Genomic DNA, 19,613 nt, shown 5'->3' on the forward strand with positions numbered 1-19,613 from the left:
AATAAACAGATGGCAGATCTGCGAGCCAGGTTTCTTACTGCTATAGAGGAACCTTACAGTTAAGGAAAGAGGGAAGGCTAGAATGAACCATGTGGTTCTGGATTAGAGCCCAGACATCAGTATGAATTCATGTTTAGCTTAAAATCAATGACAGTCCATGTGGTTCTGGATTAGAGTCCAGACATCAGTACGAATTCATGTTTAGCTTAAAATCAATGACAGTCCATGTGGTTCTGGATTAGAGTCCAGACATCAGTATGAATTCATGTTTAGCTTAAAATCAATGACAGTTCAGTAGCAACAAGCACACCTAATCCTCAGATCTTGCTCCTCTCCCCTCCCCCGCCTTTTTCTTTGAGATGGAGTTTCACTCTTATTGCCCAGGATGGAGTGCGGTGGTGCGATCTTGGCTCACTGCAACCTCCACCTCCCGGATTCAAGCGATTCTGCTGCTTCAGCCTTCTGAGTAGCTGGAATTACAGGCGCGCCACCACAGCCGGGTAATTTTTTGTATTTTTTTCGTAGAGACGTGTTTTTGCCATGTTGGCCAGGCTGGTCTCAAACTCCTGGCCTCAGGTGATCCGCCCGACTCGGCCTCCCAAAGTGCTGTGATTACAGATGTGAGCCACCGTGCCTGGCCTCAGATCTTGGTTTCCAATATCATTCTCCCATAAAAGAAACCAGCGCTCTTATGAAAATGGCTGATCCCAGGGCTGAGGTGGGAAACATACAAAGAGTCTGGAGCATACCACAGGTCCAAAAAGTAAAAAGTGCTCAAAAAACAAACAATGGGGGCATGCAAAAGAGACACAGGAGCCACTCTGAAAGGGCATCCTATGACCAAAACAGTATGAGCAACAAAATAAATTACTTTGTATTGGATTGTAATCTAAAGTACAGGTATAAAATAAGTAATAATGAGTCCATGCAGATATAAATGACTAAATATATAAATTAATGGGAAAGAAGAGATAAATCTCCAATATAGAAGAATTCCAAATAATTTATGTAAAGACTCCTCCATCAAGGAAGTAGAGTTTAATTCTCACTTCTTGAATGCAAGCCACCTTTAGTGACTTGCATACACACTCATCTTAGGAAAAGGAAATAAAATCTCCTGTGTGATTATCTATGAAGTAAAGAAAACAAAAGGCACTTCTCACACAGGTGAGAAATACTGAAGTCAATTTACTACTAATTTGAGATCCTGAAATACTTTACCTATAGAAAAAAAAGATATTAACTTTAAAATCACTGGACCAGGAAGGTAACATTTGAAGTTGGATTTAGGCTGCAATTTTGACTCTGCCAGAAATAATATGGGTTACACTTTGGGCCAATTACTTAAATCTCTCTGAGGCTCAGGTTCCATAACAGTCAAACAAGGATAAATTAGCTGGACCAACTCTCAATGGGGTTCAATACAATTAGGTATATAGTCGGAACTTTTGTAAAATACAAATGCAGACAGATATGCAATTTAAGTACTGTTAAAGTTGTTACGAATGTAGTAAAGTCTCCAAAGTACCATTTTAAGAAAGTTTTCAGCACCCACTATAAATTAGTTTTGAAAGTTCCAAAGATAAACTGCTTTCCTTAAACTGATACATGAGCTTTAGCAAAGGGATCTTATCTACCTTGTACTGGACCATCAATCACCACCTTCTCACTCTCTTCCCTTCTCTACAGGGGGGTTTCCTGAAAAAGAAATGGCTCATCCTACTCACTGTTTTTAATGCTTTAATCTCTCTTTACCCTAAAAGGAAGGCAAGGTGATTTCTCCTTCTCATCTACTTACTGCAACTTTAAATGGTACGGGTATTAAACACATTCTTAATGGACAAACACAATGAGCACTTCAGGTCTTTCACAACTTGTGAGTTCTTTCCTGGGACTACTTGGAGAATTAGAGCCACCGCAGCTGAACCAATGCCAGCCACTGACGCCTGTGTAGCAATGACAAGAGTTGGCCCAAACACTGCCAATGAAACCACACCCTATGTTTGCTGACATAAAGTGTCTTTTTACTTATGAATAAATAAACTTGCCTATTACTTCTTATAAAAGTGGTAGTGATGGGTGGTAGACCATTATTTTTGTTTTCTGCAAACTCTGACAGGGAAAGTAAAACCACAAGGTTTTCAGTAGAGGAGATAGGTTAAGTATTAAGATCAGAATCTTTCTTAACAGCTGAGCCAGAATTTGATGACAAATTTACTACATGCCAATCACAAGTGTAATAAATGTCAAGATTATATCACCACACCATTTACACAATTTATATCATCTTACTATATTTTATTTAGGAATTATAAAGTTAGATATAAAATGATTTCCACAATACAAGGAATTTTATTATATGAAAACTTCTCAGATAACCCTCAGGAGAGACTTCATAATGCACACAAAATGCATGAAAGAAGTCAGTGAAGAGGAAGAGGTTGCAAGGCATTACAAAGAAAGCAGACACCATAAGAAAAGTGAAGAGAAAATACCTGAAACACATATAACACCAAAGGATTAATATCCAGAATACATAAAGAGCTCTTTACAGATAAGGTAAGGCCTAATGCAGTGGCTCATGCCTGTAATCCCAGCACTCTGGGAGGCCAAGGAAGGAGTATCACTTGAGGCCAGGAGTTCGAGACCAACCTGGACAACATAGCAAGACCTCCCATCTGTACAAAATATAAAAAATAAAAAATTAGCCTGATGTGATGGCATGTGTCTGTGGTCCCATTTATCCCAGAGACTGAGATGGGAAGATCACTTGAGCCCAAGAGTTGGAGGCTGCAGTGGGCCATGATCACACCACTGCACTCCAGCTTGGACAACAGAGTAAGACCTCATCTCTTTAAAAAAAAAATTTTTTTAATTAAAAAAATAAATAAGGTAAGTCTAGAACTTCCAAAGGGAAATCCTGCCTGTCTAATGATATCATTCTAACAGCAGAATCTAGCAATCTCTGAAGAGACCTATCATTCAGATTTACATTTACTTGAGCTACTATATTCCCTTTCTTTGCTTAAGCTAGTTTGAACTAGGTTTCTTTCACTCACTATTGAAAGAATCCTGATTAACACAGCATACAATTTAGCAGGATCTATCAATATTTTAACTTGGCATGGTGATGGTTAATTTTACATGTCAACTTGACTGGGTTAAGGGATGCCTAGATGGCTGCTAAAACATTTCTGGGTATATCTGTGAAGACGTTTCAGGAAGACATTACCATCTGAATCAGTGGACTGAATAAACAAGACCCACCTCACCAATGTGGGCGGGCATCATCTAATCCTTTAAGGACTTAAAAAAAAAAAAAAGGGCAGGCAACCCCCTTTGGGCCCCCTCACATTGTATGGGAGCTCTGTTTTCACTCTATTAAATCTTGCAACTGCACACTCTCTGGTCCGTGTTTGTTCCGGTTTGAACTGAGCTTTTGCTCACCATCCACCACTGCTGATTGCTGTCGTCACAGACCCACCGTTGACTTCCACCCCTCCAATCCGGCAGGGTGTCCACTGCACTTCTGATCCAGTGAGGCGGCGCCCATTGCCACTCCCAATCAAGCTAGAGGCTCGCCGTTGTTCCTACATGGGCTAAGTGCCTGGGGGTTCGTCCTAATCGAGCTGAATAGAGCTATAACACTCACCACGTGGCCCAAGATTCCATTCCTTGGAATCCATGAGGCCAAGAACCCCAGGTTAGAGAACAAGAGGCTTGCCGCCATCTTGGAAGCAGCCCACCACTATCTTGCAAGCTCTAAGAACAAGTCCCCCCCTCGCCGGTAACATTTTGGTGACCACAAAGGGCCCTCCAAAGCAGTGAGTAATATTGGACCGCTTTCACTTGCTATTCTGTCCTATCCTTCCTTAGAATTGGAAGAAAATACCGGGCACCTGTCAGCTGGTTAAAAATGATTAGCGTAGATGCCGGACTTAAGACTCAGGTGTGAGGCTATCTGGGAAAGGGCTTTCTAACAACCCCAACCCTTCTGGGTTGGGAGCGTTGGTCTGCCTGGAACCAGCTTCCACTTTCAATTTTCCTGGGGAAGCTGAGGGCCGACTAGAGGCAGAAAGCTGTTGTCCCGAACTCCCACAGCTAGAAGTTTCTACTTAACAGCTGCCCATGCATGCGCTACTACCTTTCCTTCTGACCCATACCTCCTGGGTCCTGACCACAACTTTCTTGAAAGTATAGCCCAAAATTCTCTTTATCTCTGATTCTCCTTCCTCCGATCCCTGCCTCCTAGGTACCAATGGTTCAGACTTTCACTTCCTTTCCTAAGTATTAGAGCAAGTTGTATCTCCAAAGGGATCTAAGGAAACTCTATGCTGTGTCCTTAGGCATCTAGGCTATGAACCCAGGGAGTCTTGTCCCTGGTGTCCCTCCCAGTTTAGATATACAGCTCTTGACATGGGCAGTTATGTGGGACCCATTCCCTATCACTGTTGCCAGGTCCCCAAGTTTGTAAATGGCTAGGAGGATTACTCTCCCATTGTGTAAGATGCTCTCCTCCCCGATTTCTATCCAGCTTACCCCTCTGCAATACAATCTCCAACCCTTGGCTCCTTGGCCAGGGCCTTAGAACTGATGACCCAGTACTTTAACAACTGGAACTGGGTCTACAACAACGTAATAGAGCAGGATGAAAGTGAACTGAGTAAGTCAAGGAGAGAAGAGATAGAGAGAGAAAGAAAAGACAGAAAAGAGGGAGAGAGAGAAAAAGAGACATAGAAGTAGTAAAGAAAAAATTGTGCCCTATTCCTTTAAAAGTCAGGGTAAATTTAAAACCTATAATTGATAATTGAAGGTCTTCCCTGTGACCCTATAACACTCCAATATTACCTTGTTGTCAGTGTAAGCAAGGGCATAGCCTGAGAACACTGAGACCACTGGCAACCCGTAGCCTTCCTATCAAAAATCCTTAACCCAGTAACCCACGGAAAAAGGCACATAGGACAAATAGGAGCCATCTCTCATATTACATATCCGAAAGGACTTAATCCAGGGCAACAAAAAGTTTAAGATCGATAATTAGGGCATATTCCTGCAAGGGAAAAGAAGGACAAAGGCCCTAGTGGGCAAAAACTGTATCTCAATCCTGACTCAAAAGGTTACCTACACCTTCTCTGAAAATAATTTGCATAAGAACTGTTGTTCATGGGAATGCATCTTGATGGGGCAGCTGCGTTGTTATGAAATACTCAGGAACCCAGCCCAGCTCTAGAACTCACCCGATCGCAGAGGCAATGTTGGGCACGCTGGTAAAAGACCGCTAGAATCCAGCAGCCTGGACCCCTTTCTCTGCGGTCAAGAAAGGCGGGAAAACAGGTGCAGGACTGCTACATCGGTGAGCGTAACTAATCCGACAAGCAGAGGTCCACGGGTGGTTATGCACCCTGGAAAGGAATAAGCATTAGGACCATAGAGGACGCTTTAGGACTAATGCTCATTGGAAAATGACTAGGGGTGCTGGCATCTTTATGTTCTTTTTTCAGATGGGAAGTGTTCCCCGCAAGGCAAAAATGCCCCTAAGATGTATTCTGGAGAATTCAGCCCAGTCAGAGTGTATGTACCTTTTTCCCTGTCAGACTTGAAGAAAATTAAAATAGACTAGGTAAATTCTCAGATAACCCTGATGGCTATATTGATGTTTTACAAGGGTTAGGGCAATCCTTTGATCTGACATGGAAAGATATAATGTTACTGCTAGATCAGACACTAACCCCAAAAGAGAGAAGTGCCACCATAACTGCAGCCCGAGAGTTTGGCTATCTCTGGTATCTCAGTCAGGTCAACAACAGGATGACAACAGAGGAAAGAGAACACTTCCCCACAGGCCAGCAGGCAGTTCCCAGTGTAGACCCTCACTGGGACGCAGAATCAGAATATGGAGATTGGTGCCGCAGACGTTTGCTAACTTGCATGCTAGAAGGCTAAGGAAAAGTAGGAAGAAGCCTATGAATTGTTCAATGATGTTCACTATAACACAGGGAAAGGAAGAAAATCCTACTGCCTTTCTGAAGAGACTAAGGGAGGCACTGAGAAACATACCTCCCTGTCGCCTGACTCTATTGAAGGCCAACTAATCTTAAAGGATAAGTTTAATCACTCAATCAACTGCAGACATTAGAAGAAAACTTCAAAAGTCTGCCTTAGGCCCGGAGCAAAACTTAGAAACCCTATTGAACCTGGCAACCTCAGTTTTTTTATAATACAGATTAGGAGGAGTAGTCAGAACGGGATAAACAGCATAAGAAAAAGGCTACCGTTTTAGTCATGGCCCTCAGGCAAGTGGACTGTGGAGTCTCTGGTACAGGGAAAGTCTGGGCAAATTGAATGCCTAATGGGGATTGCTTGCAGTGCGGTCTACAAGGACACTTTAAAAGATTGTCCCAATAGAAATAAGCCGCCCCCTCGTCCATGCCCTTTTTGTCAAGGGAATCACTAGAAGGCCCACTGCCCCAGGGGACGAAGGTCCTCTGAGTCAGAAGCCACTAACCAGATGATCCAGCAGCAGGACTGAGGGTGCCCGGGGCAAGCACCAGCCCATGCCATCACCCTCACATAGCCCCAGGTACGCTTGACCATTGAGGGCCAGGAGGTTAACTGTCCTGGACACTGGTGCGGCCTTCTCAGTCTTACTCTCTTGTCCCGGACAACTGTCCTCCAGATCTGTAACTATTCAAGGGGTCCTAGGACAGTCAGTCACTAGATACTTCTGCCAGCCACTAAGTTGTGACTGGCTAACTTTACTCTTTTCACATGCCTTTCTAATTATGCCTGAAAGCCCCACTTCTTTATTAGGGAGAGACATCCTAGCAAAAACAGGCGCCATTATACACTAGAATTAGGAGGAGGAAAAAGGGTAAATATATATACAGACTCAAAGTATGCTTACCTAGTCCTCCACGCCCACGCAACAATATACGGAGAGAAAGGGAATTCCTAACTTCCGAGAGAACACCTATGAAACATCAGGAAGCCATTAGGGAGGTAGGAAAATTATATAACAAAAGACAGCAGGTGTGGTGCATCACACCTGTAATCCCAGCACTTTGGGAAGCTGAGGCAGGAGGATTACTTGAGCCAAGAGTTTGAGACCAGCCTGGGCAACAAAGTGAGACAGTTAGCCAGGCATTGGTGGTGTGCACCTGTAGTCCCAGCTACTTGGGAGGCCGAGGCAGGAGAACCGCTTGAACTTGGGAGGTGGAGGTGGCAGTGAGCTGAGATTGCACCACTGCACTCCCACCTGGGCGACAGAGCAAGACTCCATCTCAGAAAAAAAGGAAATACAGTCGGCCTCTGTATCCATGGGTTTTGCACCTGCAGATTCGACCAACTGGGATGGAAGATAATAGCATCTGTGGGATGTGGAACCCACAGATGCAAACGGCTGACTTTCTGTATCTGCGTATAAGACATTTTTCTATCTTCAGGACAGACTGCAGAACTTGAGGAGCATCCATGAATTTTGGTGTCCGTGGATATTTTGGAACCAATTCCCTGTGGATACAGAGGGACAACTGTAGAGATGAATTTAACAGCCAGTTCAAATCCCTTTAGCCAAAAGCATGCCCAAGTTTACTTAGCAGATAAAGGAAAAAAATCTGTAACATTAAACTATGCTATTCCGATATGAAGAAGAGACGTAAGAGTTTATTGGAAATGAGCTTTTTGCCTAGAAAAGGATATTCAAACTCACGTCTTTGTTACTACAAATAGTCTGGGAACTCAAGCTTTATAGTTAACTTCAAACAGATTCTGAAAACATTTCTTAAGCATTTGAAATTAGAGGAATAACATCTATTTTTCCAGTATCTTCAAAAACTCAACTATAATAGACACTAGACACTTGAACATGTGATTTTAAAAACAATCATAACAAATTTCCTGCAGTACGATTTAGGGAGTTTAGCCTTACCATCTCTTAGCTATTAAAACAAAAAAAAAAAATCACCTACCACTAGCAAAAACAATGTAAAGATTATTTCCTTTCCTGTCCAGGAGGTAACAAATTAGTAGTTCTGATGAGCTATGGACCCAGAAGTCTATATTTTAAGCACCTATACCTGGTGATGATAAGTATGCAGGGAAGAGGGTCTGAATTTCCATGATCAATGAAATGTAAATGGTTCTCTGAGTGTTACAATGCAGAGTATTATAGTCAACCTCAGTTTAACTGAATGCTATAAATTCATTCAATTAAATGTTAGAAGTATGGTATGAGAGAAAAAAAGGGCTTCAGAGTCAGAGAAATGGGTTCAAATCAAATACCCTAGTTTATTATGTAACCTTTTACAAGTCAGCTTCTCTGAGCCTTGGTCTTTTCACCAATAAAATGAGGAGAATACTGCCTCTAACACCACTTTTATAAATATTAGATAAAGAAGATAAACTTGAGCATGTGGCACAATGACTATTACAAAGCAATGCTCAATCCACCATCTGTTTTCTTCCTACCCGCTCTCTACTAAATGTCAGAATCTCGCCTTTAGTCAGTCCCCTTCACTCAGTAGCGTGCTAGTTAACATTTAACAACTAGCTATCCAGGAAGAAGAAAACCCAGTTTATAGCACTGGTTTGTAGCACTGGCTTATTTCTGTGCTGTAAATACTCATGCTAAGTAGTTGTAAAGATTCCCAAAAGTATTAAAAAGTGTTTAAAAAGAAAAAGATTAATTCAATCAAAACATATCCTCAATTTCAGTACAATTGCTCTTTCTGTTTGGTAAAGGAAGAAAGAATAAACATGACCAGTAACTACCAAATGCTTAAATTCAAACAGCAGACTACTTCTCCCACGTCACCTAGCTCGGTCAATAAAAAGAGGCCAGACAGAGGCACTTGCACATAAAATGTCCAACTAGAATATCATACTAATTGAATCCAAGGCAAGTAATCTTACTATCCTTAACAAATAAATTCAGGCAGTTATTTTATGACTATAGCAAGGGAAACAAATATTGCTGTTAATAAGTTATCTATTATAATTTTTATTATGTTTTATTAACCCAGCTTGTAAGCGAAGCCTCCATACCTTAAATTTACTTTACCTGCATTAATTAACATCTGCAAACATTCTACAGAGTTGTGATAAGCTGCTTCATGAATTGGCATCCATCCCCTGTTATCAGCAACATCGACACTTCGGCCCTTTTTGAGCAGTTTCCTTAAGGCTTTAACATTGCCTTCCCTGGCAGCAAGTCCAACCGTAGAGCACGTGTCCGCATAAGCTTCTGTAAAATCCATTTGTTTGACCAGTCTACAAAACAAGGTAGAAGGATAATACTATAGTCAATAAAACAACACTTCACTCCCAGAGGTTAGCAGATCACGGTGGGCCTGTCTAGTACCTCTCACATGACTGCTGAAGAAGGGCCCACAATACAGAAAGTGACTACCATGCCACAGTCTCTGCTGGTGCCTAAACCAGGAAGTTTCTCTGTTTGGCACATTAGAATTCCTTGGAATGTTCCTACTAAAAACATGAAGGGACTTTTAAGTGTTCTATCTTTCCTTCTCTGGAAATGTTTGAGCAGCAGGCTTCTGCTCCTGTTCATACCCCACCACAATGTACTCTTAGGTGCTCCATTGATGAGAGCACCTCTACTTAATCCCCAGTGTACACTACATTGTGCAGAGATGACCATTCAACTACCAGCAACGCTCAGTCTCAATTATAGCCCTCTATAGGAAACAACTAAACCCAAAAAGTCCAGAAAAGCAGTGAAAGATAGGTGCCATTCTAGTCTTCCTGCAACTGCTGGTCCCTTCTAGAAGAAGTTAAACACTCAGGTTCTCTACACTTGACCAAATAGTCCTACTGACTGAGCATATTGAAACCAACAGAGAACACCATAAAGAGATGAGCCCCACTTTCCTACATAGCCCAGAAAGTTCTTAACAGAGTTCTTGCCCGCATCATCATCTCCCTCCAATGCTCACTTCAGTTCCCCTCCAGTCAGAGTCCAGTATAGCTCTCACGTGACTCTCTCGAAGACACAATTTCTTGTTAGTGACTCTATGAAGCAGTTTGGATATGGAATACATATTTGATTACATAACTACTGTTAATTTTCTTAGATGTGATAATGGCATTACAGTTATTAGGAAAACGTCCTTATTCTTTTTTTTAGGGAACTTGTTCTAGGATGAATGTCCTTATTCTTATAAGACACATGTAGAGTATGTGGCAGTAAAATGTCATAACACATGCAACTTACTTCAAACGTTTTCCATTTAAAAGTATAGAGTAAAAAGGAAGTAAAGCAACTGTGCAAAATGGTAATTACTGGATCTAGATGAAACGTGTTGGTCATTACACTCTTTTTATCTAAGTTTTCTGTATATTTGAAATTTTTCAGAAAAGAAGGGTTAGCAAACATGTCAGGCAATTTGAAACTACAACTTAGAGAAAATAGGAAAAGACTTGCTTTTCGTTTGTTTGTCTGTTTGTTTGGTAGCAGCTTCCTGCTGATTTCTTTATAAGAAAAGAAATAATACCCCTTGAATCTGAGTGTTTTAGCATTCAAGACCATAGTATAAAACTCTTCAAGAAAGAACAATCGCTTGCTAAGGCTTCTGTTTTCACACAGAGAGACACAGCCATGATAGTCCAAGCGAGTTTCCTAAACAATGTTTTGCAGCAAGAGCTCTAACGAACAGATCTTCAAAAACTTTTAGGATCCCTGACGCCTTGGAGAAACTCAAGAAAGCTGTAGTTTCCCCTCAGAAAAGTGTACGCCCCAAATTTTGTACACAAATTCAGCAGGTTCCCCAGCTCGTTTCCAAAGCCTTGACAGGGGCCCCAAGTTAAGAACATTTGCCTGCTCTTTTGTGAACAAGCCACTGATAATAATAAAGATGAATAAATTTGTGTAAAATGTAAACATATAAACAATTCCCATTGAAATGACACATACTCTTTCACAGGCGTAAACTTCTATTGTAAACTTCCTGCTTTTATTTGAAAGGCAAAAGACATTCTTTTGAGGACATAAAATCATACATGGATTACATTCCTCCGGCTGCTGTTACGTAGGCAAAAATCTAATTTCCAAAGCAGAACAAAACGTGTTTCTAGGTGCTGCCTGCGGTGCTGGTACACCGCCTCCGTATCTCGACACCACGAGCGACGACTCCTGCCCTTTTCTCCTTCCTCGCCCCCGTTAGAAATGAGTCCAGTTCCAATTTCAGAGCCAAAGAGCTCCAAAAAGCATTGTGGGTGTTGTAGTTTTCTGCACACGCGCACTAAAGGTAGGTTAGGGTGATTTACGGAGGCTGCAAAAGAATCCGTTGCTTACTACACCGAAGGTTAATGCCGCTTGACTCCCTAATCAAGGAAATAAAATAAAGCTGACTGAGACTCACTCGGAAAACCTTTCTGGATCCAAACTCCCAGTGCGCTTTGCGCCCCAAGTGGCCATCGCGCCTGCGCCCCGCGCAGCCGGTTACTCGCTTACCGGAGGCTGCAGTCTCCCGCGGCGCGGCGACAGCTAGGGTTCACCGTTGCCGTGGCAGAGGAGCCGCGAAAAGATGTGGGTTTTTGGTTACGGGTCCCTGATCTGGAAGGTGGATTTCCCCTATCAGGACAAGCTGGTCGGATACATCACAAACTACAGCAGGCGCTTCTGGCAGGGCAGCACGGACCACCGCGGGGTCCCCGGCAAGGTGAGGCGCCGGCCAGCTCCCCACACTTACTGCCCCCGGACCCCCGCTCCCCAACTCCACACACAGCACCCACACTCTAGGGAACCACACCTTAGCGCTTCATGGGGGCCAAGCACATGGCTTGGGGTAACACTTATTTCTGTAGATTTTCCCTGCCACCTGCCCGCCATCTCTAACCCAGACCGGGCACTCCTTCCGAAGCTGCTTAAGATGCCGGTGGTTAGTTTCTAGAGGCGGCGAGAAGCGCGAGCACAGGCACACGAGCTCGCGCCAGGCTGAGTGCGGAGAGGGGAAAAAAAATTCCCCTGGCGGGAAGATGAATTTTCATGTCACTACATAGTTGAAATAGTAAAATCAAGTTGCAAATTCAGCTTTTTAGCAATAAAACTTGTTAGCATTTCTGCGTTCTAGCCGACTTTCATGGGTTTGCGATTAAACGTGCATGTTACTTACAGGATTTCTTTACATCTTTCAAAAGTTTTATTTTCTGACACCTAGGATTGCAGAACGAGTTTCCGAAATTTTCTCTAGTTATTGAGGAACTCACTTTGGTTTTCGGGTACTAGCGAAGTTAAATGAAGTTCTGGTTATATGAGTAACACAGTACCAAACTCATTACTATATCCAGCATTATTTTAATGTTACTTTCTTGATGCTTCTCATAATGTGAAATGTAAGTTCTTTGATCCACTTTTCAGTCGGTCATACAAAGGCATTAATATATGTATAGAGAATTAGCAGCAGCTCATTGCTTATGCAAATCAGCTTTGTACTGGCTACAAAACAACTAACCCATAAAGAAAACTAAGATTGAGGTAACTAATAATTTGGAAATTGGTCAATGGAAACGGGAAAAGATCAAGGCTCTAAAGTAGTCTGCACCTGCTCATAAAAGAGACACGGGATTAAAATCACGAAAAGAAGCTGAGTTAGAAACCATTCTATCTCAACTACAGTTGGTCAATTAAGAATTTGGCTTTTAAGTAGACTATACTGGCCTATTGGGACATTGGACACAATGACCTGAAAAGAGGCAAATGGCTTAAGGTAAATGCACATTTATAGAACAACAGAAATGTCATGGTCAAAGTATCTCCAAGAATGTTCTAAAACAATATTCAAGACATTAAAGAATTAAGCTAAATAAAATGGCTTCTGAGTTGTCCGTTTTGGCAGGGCCCAGTGGCTACACCTGTGATCTCAACACTTTGGAAGTTTAAGCCACGAGAACTGCTTGAGACCAGGAGTTTGAGAGTTGTCAGTTTTGATACGAATATTTAAAATTGCCATTCTGAATAGAAAAACTTTAGCCCAGCCTCCAATTATAATGGCCAAGTATTAAATATTTATGTATATGGCTATAACAACATACTTTATTACTCTAGTCTTGACCAAAACGTACAGTGTATTACATAACACATTCAGATATGTATGCTGTCAGAACAGACTGATGATCAGAAATTGCCTAGTCAACACAACAGTCCGTGATTTTTTAAAAGGAGAAAGGAGCTGGGCCGGGCGCAGTGGTTCCCGCCTATAATCCCAGCACTTTAGGAGGCCAAGGCGGGTGGATCCCCTGAGGTCAGGAGTTCAAGACCAGCCTGACCAACATGGAGAAACCCCGTCTCTACTAAAAAATACAAAATTAGCTGGGCCAGTAGTCCCAGCTACTCTGGAGGCTGAGGCAGGAGAATTACTTGTACCCGAGAGGCAGAGGTTGCGGTGAGCCGAGATCGCACCACTGCACTCCAGCTTGAGCAACAAGAGTGAAACTCTGTCTCAAAAAAAAAGTATTTCTGATCACCTAAGACTCACTGCACCTTAATACCATACTTAGTCCATAAGCTCTATTTATTTCATATGTTAGTTTGCATTCTAGAATGACAATATAAGCTACTGGAACCAAGAATCAAGAGTTCCTCTTCTCCATAGCACACAGTAGGTATTCATAAATAACTTCTAATTAACTTTGAAATTGAAAATAATATGGCAATATCTACTTGACCCTCACCAATATATGTATCCTCATTGTAGCATTATCTTAAAAAGAAAAGTCAGAAACCGAAATGTCCAAGAACACAGGAGTGTTTATAGTTCATCAATGACACAATATTATGCAACTATTAAAATGTATGAGAAGACTAACAGGAAAATTAAGTGAGAAATCATAATCCAAAATCCCATGTGTTCCATGATTACGAATTATCTATATGAACAGATAAAGACTAGAAGGAAATAGCAACAAAGATGACACAGATTTAGGCTCACTATGTGCCAGACACTGGCCACACAAGTAGGTAAAATTGTGGCTATGACTCAACATTCCCACGAATGATGTTAAGGTATCAGTACACATACAGCCTTTGGTACTCTGTGGATGACTTTTATTTAAAAAAAAAAAAAAAGCTTGCAGGCACTGATATGTGTCACCTTTGTGCCTTAAATTATGGAACATTCCAAGTCTGAACTTTCTCTAAGGCTTTCCATTTATAAACAAAGATTGTTTTATCAGTCTTTGAAATGGGAAAACAAATAAAACTTGTTTTGGCTTCATAATATATCATTTCAACCTCAAGCTGAATAGTAAAAAGTGAAAGTTTCCATAATATTGTTAACTGACCTGTGTTAAAACCAAAATGGGAAAATAAAATTGCCTAGAACACAAGTGATTGTTCCATATAAGAACTAAATGAATAGGCCAGTTCTAATACTGACCTTTCAGTAGGGCAAAGTAAAGTTCATTTATGAATGTAAAAGGAATGCCTACCTTGAAGCACCATTACCATATACAGAAAGGTAAGAACCCTTCATAACTCAGAATTGTAAATCACTCAATCTCTAGCACTTAAAAACAGTGGTTCTTAAAGTATGAGCCCCAAAACAATTTCTGAAATCAACGGGAAGTTGTTACAAATGAAAATTCTTAGACAGCTCCAGACCTACAGAATCAGAAACTCTGGATGTGTGGCCTCACAATGTGTTTGTCAAGCCCTCTAGGTCATTTTGATTTACACTAAAAGTTTGAAAGTCACTTCCCTATATATAGGAAAACACCCTTTATGTCTTTTTTTTTTTTTCCTCTAATAAAACTATAGGCAGGGTGCAGTGGCTCAGGCCTGTAATCCAAGCACTTTGGGAGGCCAAGGCTGGTGGATTACTTAAGGTCAGGAGTTCCATACCAACCTGGCCAACATGGTGAAACCCCTGTCTCTACTAAAAATACAAAAATTAGCTGGGCATGGTGGCAGGCACGTGTAATCCCAGCTACTCGGGAGGCTGATGTGAGAGAATCGCTTAAACCCGGGAGTTGGAGGTTGCAGTGAGCCGAGATTGCACCATTGCACTCCAGCCTGGGCTTGTTCCTAAGGGAAAAACCAGAATATTTATAATTACTGCTTCCATTTGCCTTTCATTTTAGATGACCTTTAGTTACTGGTATGTTTTCCAATATATCCATGTAAAGTGAACATAATATACCTAATATGTATAAATTCATGGAAAGCTTTTAGAAATAAGGCCAACACAGTCTCTAGATGAGGTAGGTTCTCTTAATTCACTTTAGCTTTATCATAAAAAATAACTATGCTTAACAAATAGTGCTTCTTATAAGCAAATATAGTTCATATATTCCATGTCAAAAATGTTGCTAATACTCAGCTACTTAATGAACTTTATTAATTCAGAAAAAAAATTTGTTTACCTTTTTCAAAACAGCCTGGAAGAGTTGTGACTCTTGTTGAAGATCCTGCGGTATGGTATAAATATTTTTTGTATAATTTTAATTTTATAAAATGTTGAGATGTTTCTCAGTTTCAATTTGATTAACAATCATTACAGACAATTTGAACTACCCTAAGTTTAGAATTCTTCTCTGTATTTGTGGGGTTTTTTCGTGTTTGTGAAAAATGAGGCCAGTAAGAAAAGTTAGAATGCAGAGTGCAAGGTAGACAACAATGTACAAACAAATGGCATGTAGTTTTCGTTTTTGTGGGGTTTTTGTTGTTGTTGTTGTTGTTTTTTGAGACACTCTCTCCCCCAGGCTGGAGTGCAGTGGCGCGATCTCGGCTCACTGCAAGCTCCGCCTCCCAGGTTCATGCCATTCTCCTGCCTCAGCCTCCCGAGTAGCTGGAACTACAAGTGCCTGCCACCGCGCCGGCTAATTTTTTGTATTTTTAGTAGAGACAGGGTTTCACCATGTTAGCCAGGATGCTCTCAATCTCCTGACCTCGTGATTCGCCCGCCTCATCCTCCCAAAGTGCTGGGATTACAGGCGTGAGCCACCGCACCTGGTCGTAGGTTTTTTTAAAAAATAAGTTTATTAACTAAGAATTTTGTGGTCCCCTTTGACATTAATGGAAATACCCCCCCGGACAGCCAGACCACCACCAATAATTAAATGGAACCCTCAAAAGCTCTCTTCACTTTTGCTACGAGTCTCATTTTCAGCAGAAATCTAAGTGAGGAATTATTTTCTTTATTACTTAATTGTATCAATAGCACTTGTGTGTTGTGTTTTGTTTTTGTTTTTTTAAGTTCAGAAGTATATGTGCAGGATGTGCAAGTTTGTTACATAGGTAAACATGTGTCATGGGGGTTTATTGTACAGATGATTTAATCACCCAAGTATTAACATTAAGCCTAGTATCGATTAGTTATTTTTCTAGATCTTCTCCCTGCTCCCATCCTCCGCCCTCCAGTAGACCCCAGTAGCACCTGTGATTTTAAAACTGGTTTGGAGCACCAGAAAGTTTTATTTAACCAACAACCTCAGTTTCTTAAATATTTTCAATCATTTTATTGGGATACAGATTCAGAATTTTATATTGTGAAATTAAATGTTTAACTTTGGAAAGAACTTTAATAAACAAAAATCAAGCAGTTAGTAATGGCAGATAAACAATGGTGTGGATTAGGAAATGCTTTCATAATTTATACTATGAAAAGCATTTATAAAAAAGACCTTCAAATTAGTAACTAATAACTCCTAATTAAACAGTTAATAAACAAATGGCACTTTGTTTCTAGAATTTTTTAATAACCAAGTGAAAGCCTCGTATTTTTCATTTCAGTCCCATTATTTAAAAAAAAAGATCAAATTTAAAAAAATTTTAAGATAAAATATCTTGCTGTGCCTATGATACAAAGAAATTATTCACAATGGAGATTTTAAAGTGCATATTTCCTTTATTGTTTAGAATGTTCTTCTGTGTACTTTAAGTGAAGAAAAACTATATTGACTGTTTTTTGGTTGGTTGGTTTGTTTTTGAGAAAGTCTCACTCCATCACCCAGGGTGGAGTTCAGTGGCACGATCTCAGCTCACTGCCACCTCTGCCACCCAGGTTCAAGCCATCCTCCTGCCTCAGCCTCCCGAGTAGCTGGGATTACAAGTGCCTGCCACCGCACCTAATTTTTGCATTTTCGGTAAAGACGGGATTTCACCATCTTGGCCAGGCTGGTCTTGCACTCCTGACCTCGGGATCCACCCGCCTAGGCCCCCAAAGTGCTGGCATTACAGGTGTGAGCCACGGCTCCCGGCCCACTTTTAGGAATATACAAGATAAGGCCAGGCATAGTGGCTGATGCCTGTAATCCCAGCACATTGGGAGGCCGAGGCAGGCAGATCACTTGAGGTCAGGAGTTCGAGACCGGCCTGGCCAACATGGCAAAACCCCTTCTCTACTAAAAATACAAAATTAGCTGGGCATGGTGGTGCATTCCTGTAATCCCAGTCACTCGGGAGGCTGAGGCAGGAGAATTGCTTGAACCCGGGAGGCTGAGGTTGCAGTGAGCCAAGATCGTGCCACTACACCGCAGCCTGGACAACAGATAAGACTTCATCTCAAAAACAAACATAAAAGAATATATGAGATACTTCTTAAATCACAACCTATCTTCATTTATTTTAATTAGCCTTATAAATACTACTGTATTCTTTTCATTTTTCAACAGGGATGTGTATGGGGTGTTGCTTACAGATTGCCAGTAGGAAAGGAAGAAGAAGTAAAAGCATACCTTGACTTCAGAGAGAAAGGAGGCTACAGAACCACAACGGTCATTTTTTATCCAAAAGATCCCACAACAAAACCATTCAGTGTATTACTATATATTGGAACATGTGATAATCCTGATTATCTTGGTCCTGCACCTCTGGAAGACATTGCTGAACAAATTTTTAATGCAGCTGGTCCAAGTGGAAGAAATACAGAATATCTTTTTGAACTTGCAAATTCTATTAGGAACCTTGTGCCAGAAGAAGCAGATGAGCATCTTTTCGCTTTGGAAAAATTAGTAAAGGAACGTTTAGAAGAGAAACAGAACCTCAATTGCACATAAAGAACGAATCATTGACTTTTCTAAACAAGCAGAGCTTTTAGTCTTCGGAGAATTATCTTCAGTGCACGATGGCAATACGATTTGGAAATACGTTTACTTAAAGATCTTATTTTTAATGTAGTCAGGATATTATCTAAACTTGTATTTTAACTGGAAATGTCCTAAAACACATATATTCAAAAGAATGGGATACAGTGAAAGAAAAATTCAAATTTTAATAACATAAAGATTTCCTAACTTTATGCTATTGAACACTTACTCATTAGAAGTGAGTTATTTAGAAAAATACAGTGAAGGACTCAGTTCAGTCTTGTTTTTATCAGAGTAACAATAATCCTGTTTCATATCCTAATACTATGTTGAAGTTCTAAAGAATTAAACCAAAAGTCCAGTAAATATAAGGTTATGCCTTCAATATATTCCTATACAATTCTGTAACCGTGTTTAAAATACACAAGCTTAAAATAACGTGATTAGAAATACACAATAATATGAACAGTATTTCAGCCTTAATTGTGAATTTCCTTGTTACTCAGATATTAAATGAAACCCTTTCAGTTTTAAGCCAAAAATTGGCTTTTTTTAAATATAAAAATTTCCTTGGAAGTATAATGTACTGTATCTCTTCTTTTTTAAATAAAGGCATTTTCCTATATGGAAGGTAAAAAGCATAAATTACATTATACAAATCGTGATCACTAATGATGTGGTCTGTCACTCACTTTGTATTAATCTTATACCAAAACTGAAAAAGATGGGTTTTCTCATAATACAAATTAATGGCATATATAATGAAAATTTAGTTTTTAAAACAGCTTTTGGAATTCTTTGTCTCTCTCTCTGTGTCACTCTCTCGATGTATGTGTGTATGTGTGTGTGTGTGTGTGTGTGTATTTTTTTTTTTCTTTGCAGCCTGCAGTCTGGCCATTCCACAGGCTGGAAAGTGTAACCTCTGGCAGAAGCCAAGAACAGGCACTTCCTGGAATTATAATTTTGTTTTGTTTCTTGAGACCAAGTATCGCTCTGTTGCCTAGGCTGGAGTGCAGTGGTGCCAGTCTCAGCTCACTGCAGCCTCCACTTCCCAGGTTCAAGGGATTCTCCTGCCTCAGCCTCCCGGGTAGCTGGGATTACAGGCACGTGCCACCACACCCAACTAATTATATTTTTAGTAGAGACAGGGTTTCACCATGTTGGCCAAGCTGGTCTCGAACTCCTAACCTCAGGTGATCCACTCACCTCAGCCTCCCAAAGTGCTGGGATTACAGGTGTGAGCCAACATGCCCGGCCTATAATTTTTTATTTGTATAAATTTACGGGCTACAAGTGCCATTTTGTTACATGCATAGATTGTATTTTTTTAAGAAGTAGCATTACCTGATTATTTGTACATAACTTTTTTTTTCTTTATCTTGTCACCTAAAGAAGAGTATCAATTGGGTGTATGCTGCTACTCAACTAGGAAACAAATTATTAACTCATATAGAATTAACTTTCATTCAAACTATTCAGGGTATTCCTGATTATAGGTTATTTCTTTCTCAATAGGATATATAATCTCTCTAGAATCTTTCACCATAAAAACTTCAGTATAAAACTAAATGTAG

General features: G+C 40.6%; 2 protein-coding genes across 8 annotated transcripts in view; one reads left to right on the forward strand and one right to left on the reverse strand.

Moving 5' to 3' along the window:
- The window catches only part of ASB3 (ankyrin repeat and SOCS box containing 3), a 126,737-nt gene that overhangs the window by 91,366 nt on the left and 15,758 nt on the right, over window positions 1–19,613 (reverse strand). For 2 of the 5 annotated variants that reach the window (XM_030920803.1, XM_030920806.1), the window contains exons 2-3: window positions 9,059–9,267; window positions 6,905–6,970 (exon numbers count right to left, since the gene is read on the reverse strand). In XM_030920803.1, coding sequence (XP_030776663.1) covers window positions 6,905–6,970; window positions 9,059–9,254 — 262 coding nt within the window. In that variant the 5' untranslated portion in view covers window positions 9,255–9,267. Of the gene's footprint in view, window positions 1–5,237; window positions 5,403–6,904; window positions 6,971–9,042; window positions 9,268–19,613 lie in introns of those variants that run through there. The other 3 variants (XM_030920804.1, XM_010378883.2, XM_030920805.1) reach the window with 3 other exon arrangements.
- Window positions 11,442–18,669, forward strand: CHAC2 (ChaC cation transport regulator homolog 2). Of its 3 annotated transcripts, none has more exons than XM_010378882.2 (3): window positions 11,442–11,675; window positions 15,390–15,425; window positions 17,626–18,669. In XM_010378882.2, exons 1-3 carry the CDS (start codon window positions 11,541–11,543, stop codon window positions 18,007–18,009), a joined length of 555 nt encoding a protein of 184 aa, XP_010377184.1. In that variant the 5' UTR covers window positions 11,442–11,540; the 3' UTR covers window positions 18,010–18,669. The 3 variants fall into 3 exon arrangements, with proteins under 3 accessions (XP_010377184.1, XP_030776669.1, XP_030776670.1); XM_030920810.1 differs by having other exon boundaries at window positions 11,462–11,675; window positions 15,390–15,430; XM_030920809.1 differs by lacking the exon at window positions 15,390–15,425.

Source organism: Rhinopithecus roxellana, chromosome 17, assembly GCF_007565055.1.
Source record: "Rhinopithecus roxellana isolate Shanxi Qingling chromosome 17, ASM756505v1, whole genome shotgun sequence".
Classification (NCBI taxonomy): Eukaryota; Metazoa; Chordata; class Mammalia; order Primates; family Cercopithecidae; genus Rhinopithecus; species Rhinopithecus roxellana.